This window comes from Pelobates fuscus, chromosome 1, assembly GCF_036172605.1.
Source record: "Pelobates fuscus isolate aPelFus1 chromosome 1, aPelFus1.pri, whole genome shotgun sequence".
In the NCBI taxonomy this organism is placed as follows: domain Eukaryota; kingdom Metazoa; phylum Chordata; class Amphibia; order Anura; family Pelobatidae; genus Pelobates; species Pelobates fuscus.
Genome location: NC_086317.1, coordinates 14,335,317 through 14,345,208, shown reverse-complemented (window position 1 = coordinate 14,345,208; position 9,892 = coordinate 14,335,317). Strand labels below are relative to the sequence as shown.

The following is a 9,892-nucleotide window of genomic DNA, read 5'->3' as shown; positions in this document are numbered from 1 at the left end:
ACTTAGGGACAGCATCTGTCAGTGAATGGTAAAGGCCCCGTGTTGGAGAAGTGGTGGGTTAGCTGCCATGGGATACCCATGGGTGTGAAGTGTTCGAGAGCCATACTGACGGATGAGTTAGCCTATCAGGGTCAGAACTAGGGGCAGCCTTGCACTTTGCATTAACACCTAGCTAGCGGCCACGGGGTTTCTGTGCCTTTGGGTTAACACGTCTTCCTGGTACTAACTTAATAAAGTTTTATCTCTTAGAATCTAACATTTCATAGGGGGGACTGATGTGGGATTATTTAAAAAACCTTATTGCACTTGTATTCAATTATTGCACTAACTCCATTTTAACTTTATACTGTGACAATCCTCCATTTTGTCCTCCTAACCTGACTTCTTCAATCCTCCATTTTGTCCTCATAACCTAACTTGTTCATTTTAAAACTACCTTACATGACAGAATTTCCCAGCACATCTAATACAATAGAACAAAGACTGTATTTTCTATAAAGACATGATTAACACAGGAATTGCTGACTTTTCCTTAGATTTGCAACATAGTATAGTTTGAAGGCCATGAGAACACAGTAGTAATGAAATGTTCTATTCATAAGAGACCTTGCACCTGGCCACGAGGCCTGAGATCACCGACCGTGTAAAATGACGCTCAAGACCCCTTGTCCCCCACCCGTGTCCAGAACAATCCCACCTCTTGGTGGGTGGACACGGGACTAACCACTTAGTTGTTTGAACCAATTAATAATATTGATAGGAGGACACTAATCCCGACACTTAACAATTAATCCAATTAATGATGTTTATTTGCTGATATTCTAATAATCAATGATGACGTAAAATGTCTCTTAAAAGGACCTGCGCGTCCGCTTTTTAATCACTTGCCAATAAATTTTCTCGAAGTTATTTTAACCTGAACCTTGTGTGTCAGACTTAATTACTTCAGCGTATATACGCAATTTATTTTATTAATTCGGACAGGAACAGATAGACATCTAAACATTTTGGTTTACTGCTAAAAAGTACCATAACAAGGTGTCTCCTGTGATAAAACTCTTAACATTTAATGTTTTCCTGACTTAAAATGTACAGGTACTACAGTTTGCACATTTACAAAATACCTGTACATTTTAAATACAATTGGTGCTAAGATCATTTATTAAGCTCTCTTTGTGTTTATAAAGTATCCCTAGTTTTCCAGGTAATATCCCTTTTAAAAATCCTAAAAAATCTTAATTTTAAAATAGGCTAATATTTATTGATTGTTTTTTAAATTATAATAGTCTTGTTGTTATACTTAGTTAAAATGCCAAATCAAAATTACATTCTGACATTTTATTTATTTTCTTCTGATCCTAAAATAATTCTTCCCTTTTAAAGTTTTCAACTACATTTTGTGTTTTAATTAGAAGATATTCAATCATGTCTATTTAAAGATGGTTTATATAACCAGTTGGGGTGATAGCAGCTTGAGTATTCATCAAAACCATTCAATGTGGTTTTAAAATAGGTTTAATTTTCAGGTAAATATAATTAGTATTGACAAATTCAAGGAACGCGTTAAGAAGGGCCCTATCACCTTCCCACATAATTATTTACATAGCATTTCCATGGCATCAGGTTTGCTCCAAAGGAGTTATTTTGCCAGATGTTCATTGACTCACAGTCTGCTACAAAACTATTTGCAGAACTGGAAGCAAACCTGGTGCCCATGGTTGTCCCACAAGTTTGTAAATAGTGAGTCCCTTCAAACCAAAAGAAATTATTTGTCAGGATAAACATCTATGGTTCCCCACAAAAAAAACTTTCTTCCATTCTAAACCCTCAAATTCTTATATAATCTGGGCAGAGTTCTTTACATAAGAATGTTCTTGGACAACATATTCTTGTTGAAAATTATCTATATTGTATTAATCTGTTTGTTGAATATTTAATATTTTCTGGGAGCATTTGATTATAGCAAATTTTTCAAATATATTCTTAGTTATGTTTATTGATCTGTTTTTTGAAGTCTGAAGATTTGGTGGACAAAACGGGTGAGCAAGCTCGAGGGCCCAAACCAGAAAACGTGTTTTTCAAGGAAGGATTGACTGTATTTATTGGAACTCTGGATTCTGGACACAGCAGAGACTGTTATCCTTCCGAAGTATTTGTGGGATTGAGCCCTTAGTGGCTTTGCCTTATTTGCGCATCTCTTTATATTTGTGTAAATACATTGTGTGAGTGTGTTTCTAATCTCTTTATTTTTTTGGTAATAAATCTATATACTACACACCATGATATTATCCATTTCCATGTATGATAACATTCTTATTCAAGTGGATTAATGATAAAATTCCTATAATAATTGATACATTTATTGCTGATGCATCAAACTAGTGTTTAGCGCCCTCTGCTGCATTTAGTAATTGCTACAGGAACTCAGTTTGACATTCCATAGTCTTAGCACATTCATTTCTATCAGGTGTTATGTGACTACTTCTCAAAATACATTTTTGTATATGTTTTGTTCTCTTATGCTCCTCTACTTTGGGGAAGCAACACTTTGTATTTTATTTTTAAATAAGCCTCAATCATTAAGCCCTAACAATCTAATCCATGGGTAGGCAACCTCCAGCACTCCACATGTTGTGTGGGTTACATCTTCCATAATGCTGTTATGGCATCAGGAGAGATGTAGTCTATAACACCTGAAGGTTGCCTATTGTGAAGAAATACCTCTTTGTGTTCGTTACTTCTCCCCTTTTCATTTGGTAGATGTAACTACCGAACAGAGACCACCCCAGTCTGGCTCGTTAACTTCAAAAGCATGCTTCAATTATACCCTCTACCTGTGCGGCCACCTTGTTTGTGCGAACAAAGGCAGCGGGACTTGGTCGTCAAGTGTCTGGAACTAAAATCGGACACTCGATTTCCCAAACACCGGTCCCAACATACGAACGCTGGATCTTCGTTTCCCGAACAGCTAGGAGAGCACTATTCGGTACTTTTGTTCATTCGTAAGAGGGGAACAATCATGGCTAGGAGCTGGGGGAACCGTTCGTGGGATTATTTGTTTATTTCAATTTCACGAAATAGACCAGCAAAACCACCCAAACTCATGGAACTGTTTTGGGCAGCAGCCTCGTGGGTAGCCGGTCACCTAAGACCTCCATGGAATTTGAAAACCGCTGAACTGATCAGGGTGATTTTTGGATATGTTGGTCACTCAAATCGGGGCTATCAGGGGATATGACTTTCAAGGGGATACCTCATGTTTTTAGGGGTGTTCTGAAAGTTGGGGAAAAAATTACTTTTTGTGCCTGGAGATAATGATGTTATTATGTTATCTGCCTTAATTATCTCCAGGTTCAGGGGAGGGAATTATATGTTTGCAATGGGAGCGTATAACTATTTCTCTTGTTATGATTGGCTGTACCATGTTCATCCCTTTGGGAGGTCCACTTGCACGGGGACTAGCATAAAAACCAGTGTGGCATAATAAAGCTCAATTCTGTTGCACCCTTCTTCTAGACTCTGGCTGATGTTTGGGTATTCGTATGCGTTACTAAGGGAATTGTCTTGTAAAGCTATTTATCGTATGGGAATCGTTTATTTTATTTGCCGAACGGAGAGTTATACTTACTGATGCTCTGGCCGTTCGGAAGGAAACGACCGAATGGGTATTGGATATACCAGGTTTCCTTACACCTATCCCTGATTCTAATCCTATGAAAAAAAACATTGTACCACAAGCCAGCTGTTGCAAAAACCTGTCCAACATACCAGCCAAGGTATGTCTGAAACTCTTCTGTCTGATCAGAATGAAACCAGGCCATGTGTAAGTGCCATTTCGCGTGGTCTGAGTATGCCATTATTCTCCTAACGCTTGGGTATCACATACCTATTCCTCTGCAGGGATTACGATTTTATGTCAGTTGTCTATAACTAGCACAGTACAGGTTATTTTTGCCTCCCAGACTACTTATTGGCAAAGTACAAACTGTGTTCCGTACCCAGCTTCCTCCCCTACTCCAATACATAACTCCTAACTGACTTGTATTGTTTGTTTTTTGTTACTCAGTAACTTGTAAATATCTGTGGCATTCTAAGAGAAATGCTAAAATGAAGTGATTATACAGTAATCCTACTTGACACAAAGTAATATTATTCATAATGCAAACTTTATAACTGTTTACATTATCAGATACTTTAAAGAAGGATGGAATGGGTTTCTTTGCCTAGATTTGACATTGGGAAAGCACAGGACATGCTGTGGACTGCAACCCATTTCACTCTAAGTCAGGTTTTGCAGCTTCTTCCCAATGCTGTACGATCTGCGGACCAGGGAGATGCTGCTGCTAAATAGAGGGCTGTAAATATTCACAGGTTATAAAGTAAAGTGAGAATTTAACCCCTTAAGGACACATGACATGTGTGACATGTCATGATTCCCTTTTATTCCAGAAGTTTGGTCATTAAGGGGTTAAAGTACATTTAGGATTTAAAGGGATCCTATAGTTCCAGGAAAACAAAGCCATTTTCCTGGCACTATAGGTCCTTACTGTGCCCCCCTCCCGCGGCGCTGACGTGGTTAAACCCTTTCAGTCACTTAGCTGAATACAGCGCGATGTCCCTGTCCGCTGGGTCAGGCTCTGCCCACGCTCCGCGGCACTGGGTCAGGCTCCGCCCATGCTCCTCCACCGGCATTACCCTGCGGTGGAGACCTATTGCGCATGCGCAGCAATGGCCGCGCTCGCATTTTGCCATAGGTAAATATTAATCAATGCTTTCCTATGGGGGTAAACCTGACGCAGAGCGTGGGGACGCCCAGCGCCAGATACCGGAGCAAGGGTCGGTTTGGATTCCGGGAGCGCCCCCAGTGCCCGTTTGGGACACAGTTTTCCTATTTAACCTTTCAATTATTATTATTATTTATATAGCGCCATCACATTCCGTAGCGCTGTACAATGTGAATGATAAAGCCTCGGTAACTGCACAGGTTATACTGTAACCGACTGGAACGAATACAACGTCAGTATTATCCATTCCTCACTGAGCACCGCGGTCTCTGGTGTTTAGAGCTCAGAGCCCACGTTCACTCAGTGGCCGCACGGTCTCAGGTGTTTGGAGCTCCCCCAGGTGGCTGGTAGAGACTGTGACAGGTGATGTGCGCATGCGCATATGTAGACTCTCGCGACGCCCAGTAACCGCGGTGCACCACAGCGCATGTGTAGATTCCACTTCCGGTTCGTGAGGCGATGTCAATGAGTGAACCCCCTGCTTGGTGCGCATGCGCAGAGCGCTGTTTCCGGCTCCCGCAGTGATTGGCAGGCGGTGCTCTGCGCAGGCGCAGTCCGTTCTCCCGGCTCGGGGGCCTTGGCGCCATTGGCAGACAGTGTGCGGCTGTGAGCGAGGCTGTGAGGAGCGCGGGCAGGTCACGTGTCGCTGGCTGGAGCCGGAGATCGCACACGGTGGGGGGCATTACCTGCCCGGCTTGGGGGCAGAACCGAGACCCCCCTACACTGCGAGTCTGACAGAACCGGGGCCCCCAGGGGACACACAGCTCGGCAGGCATGAAGGGGTGAGACACTGATACACTGTGACACAAATACACAATTACACACACTGTGACACAATTACACACACTGTGACACACACTGACACAACTACACACTGACACAACTACACACTGACACAACTACACACTGACACACACTGACACACACTGACACACACTGACACACACTGACACACACTGACACACACTGACACACACTGACACACACTGACACAACTACACACTGACACACACTGTGATACAACTACACAATTACACACACTAACACAAGTACACAATTACACACTGACACACACTGTGATACAACTACACAATTACACACTGACACACACACTGATACAACTACACAATTACACACACACACAGACGCAACTACACAATTACACACACACACAGACGCAACTACACAATTACACACACACACAGATGCAACTACACAATTACACACACAGATGCAACTACACAATTACACACACACACTGACGCAACTACACAATTACACACACACTGACGCAACTACACAATTACACTGTGACACACACACACTGTGACACACACACACTGTGACACACACACACTGTGACACACACACACTGTGACACACACACACTGTGACACACACACACTGTGACACACACACACTGTGACAGGCATGAAGGGGTGAGACACACAGCTCGGCAGGCATGAAGGGGTGAGACACTGATACACTGTGACACAAATACACAATTACACACACACTGTGACACAAATACACAATTACACACACACTGTGACACACACTGACACAACTACACACTGACACACACTGACACACACTGTGATACAACTACACAATTACACACTGACACACACACTGATACAACTACACAATTACACACACACACAGACGCAACTACACAATTACACACACACACAGACGCAACTACACAATTACACACACACACAGATGCAACTACACAATTACACACACACACAGACGCAACTACACAATTACACACACACACAGACGCAACTACACAATTACACACACACAGACGCAACTACACAATTACACACACTAACACAAGTACACAATTACACACTGACACACACTGATACAACTACACAATTACACACACACACTGATACAACTACACAATTACACACACACACTGATACAACTACACAATTACACACACACTGACGCAACTACACAATTACACACACACACTGACGCAACTACACAATTACACACACACACTGACGCAACTACACAATTACACACACACACTGACGCAACTACACAATTACACACTGACGCAACTACACAATTACACACTGACGCAACTACACAATTACACACTGACGCAACTACACAATTACACACTGACGCAACTACACAATTACACACTGACGCAACTACACAATTACACACTGACGCAACTACACAATTACACACTGACGCAACTACACAATTACACACTGACGCAACTACACAATTACACACACACTGACGTGACACACACACTGACGTGACACACACACTGACGTGACACACACACTGACGTGACACACACACTGACGTGACACACACACTGACGTGACACACACACTGACGTGACACACACACTGACGTGACACACACACTGACGTGACACACACACTGACGTGACACACACACTGACGTGACACACACACTGACGTGACACACACACTGACGTGACACACACACTGACGTGACACACACACTGACGTGACACACACACTGACGTGACACACACACTGACGTGACACACACACTGACGTGACACACACACTGACGTGACACACACACTGACGTGACACACACACTGACGTGACACACACACTGACGTGACACACACACTGACGTGACACACACACTGACGTGACACACACACTGTGACACACACACTGTGACACACACACTGTGACAGGCATGAAGGGGTGAGACACACAGCTCGGCAGGCATGAAGGGGTGAGACATATACACACTGTGACACAAATACACACTGTGACACAAATACACACTGTGACACACAGCTCGGCAGGCATGAAGGGGTGAGACACACACACTGATACACACACACTGTGACACAACGACACAATTACACACTGACACAACTACACACAGACACACACAGCTCGGCAGGCAAGAAGGGGTGAGACACACACACTGACACAACTACACAAATACACACCGACACACAGCTCGGCAGGCATGAAGGGGTGATACACACTGTGATACACACTGTGATACACACTGTGATACACACTGTGATACACACTGTGATACACACTGTGATACACACTGTGATACACACTGTGATACACACTGTGATACACACTGTGATACACACTGTGATACACACTGTGATACACACTGTGATACACACTGTGATACACACTGTGATACACACTGTGATACACACTGTGATACACACTGTGATACACACTGTGATACACACTGTGATACACACTGTGATACACACTGTGATACACACTGTGATACACACTGTGATACACACTGTGATACACACTGTGATACACACTGTGATACACACTGTGATACACACTGTGATACACACTGTGATACACACTGTGATACACACTGTGATACACACTGTGATACACACTGTGATACACACTGTGATACAACTACACAATTACACACTGACACACACACTCTGACACACGCAGCTCGGCAGGCATGAAGGGGTGAAACACACACACACTGACACAACTACACAAATACACACTGACACACAGCTCGGCAGGCATGAAGGGGTGATACACACTGTGATACACACTGTGATACACACTGTGATACACACTGTGATACACACTGTGATACACACTGTGATACACACTGTGATACACACTGTGATACACACTGTGATACACACTGTGATACACACTGTGATACACACTGTGATACACACTGTGATACACACTGTGATACACACTGTGATACACACTGTGATACACACTGTGATACACACTGTGATACACACTGTGATACAACTACACAATTACACACTGACACACACACTCTGACACACGCAGCTCGGCAGGCATGAATGGGGTGAAACACACACTGTGTCACAAATACACACTGTGTCACAAATACACACTGTGTCACAAATACACACTGTGTCACAAATACACACTGTGTCACAAATACACACTGTGTCACAAATACACACTGTGTCACAAATACACACTGTGTCACAAATACACACTGTGTCACAAATACACACTGTGTCACAAATACACACTGTGTCACAAATACACACTGTGTCACAAATACACACTGTGTCACAAATACACACTGTGTCACAAATACACACTGTGTCACAAATACACACTGTGTCACAAATACACACTGTGTCACAAATACACACTGTGTCACAAATACACACTGTGTCACAAATACACACTGTGTCACAAATACACACTGTGTCACAAATACACACTGTGTCACAAATACACACTGTGTCACAAATACACACTGTGTCACAAATACACACTGTGTCACAAATACACACTGTGTCACAAATACACACTGTGTCACAAATACACACTGTGTCACAAATACACACTGTGTCACAAATACACACTGTGTCACAAATACACACTGTGTCACAAATACACACTGTGTCACAAATACACACTGTGTCACAAATACACACTGTGTCACAAATACACACTGTGTCACAAATACACACTGTGTCACAAATACACACTGTGTCACAAATACACACTGTGTCACAAATACACACTGTGTCACAAATACACACTGTGTCACAAATACACACTGTGTCACAAATACACACTGTGTCACAAATACACACTGTGTCACAAATACACACTGTGACACAAATATACACAAATATACACTGTGACTCACAGCTCGGCAGGCATGAAGGGGTGAGACACTGACACAAATACACAATTACACACACTGACACACACACTGTGACACACAGCTCGGCAGGCAGGAAGGGGTGAGACATGGGGCCGGGGGAGCACACAGTGACACAAATACACACACACACAGTGACACAAATACACACACACAGTGACACAAATACACACACACAGTGACACAAATACACACACACAGTGACACAAATACACACACAGTGACACAAATACACACACACAGTGACACAAATACACACACAGTGACACCACACACACACAGTGACACCACACACACACAGTGACACCACACACACACAGTGACACCACACACACACAGTGACACCACACACACACAGTGACACCACACACACACAGTGACACACACACTCACTGTGACACACACAC

The 9,892-nt window shown here is 43.0% G+C and overlaps 1 protein-coding gene across 2 annotated transcripts in view; it reads left to right on the top strand.

Annotated features, from left to right (window-relative positions):
• Nucleotides 1-5,322: 5,322 nt before the first annotated feature.
• Nucleotides 5,323-9,892, top strand: part of NAA50 (N-alpha-acetyltransferase 50, NatE catalytic subunit) — a 49,613-nt gene continuing 45,043 nt past the window's right edge. For both annotated transcript variants that reach the window (XM_063446419.1, XM_063446412.1), the window contains exon 1: nucleotides 5,323-5,566. In XM_063446419.1, coding sequence (XP_063302489.1) covers nucleotides 5,559-5,566 — 8 coding nt within the window. In that variant the 5' untranslated portion in view covers nucleotides 5,323-5,558. The remainder of the gene's footprint in view (nucleotides 5,567-9,892) is intronic.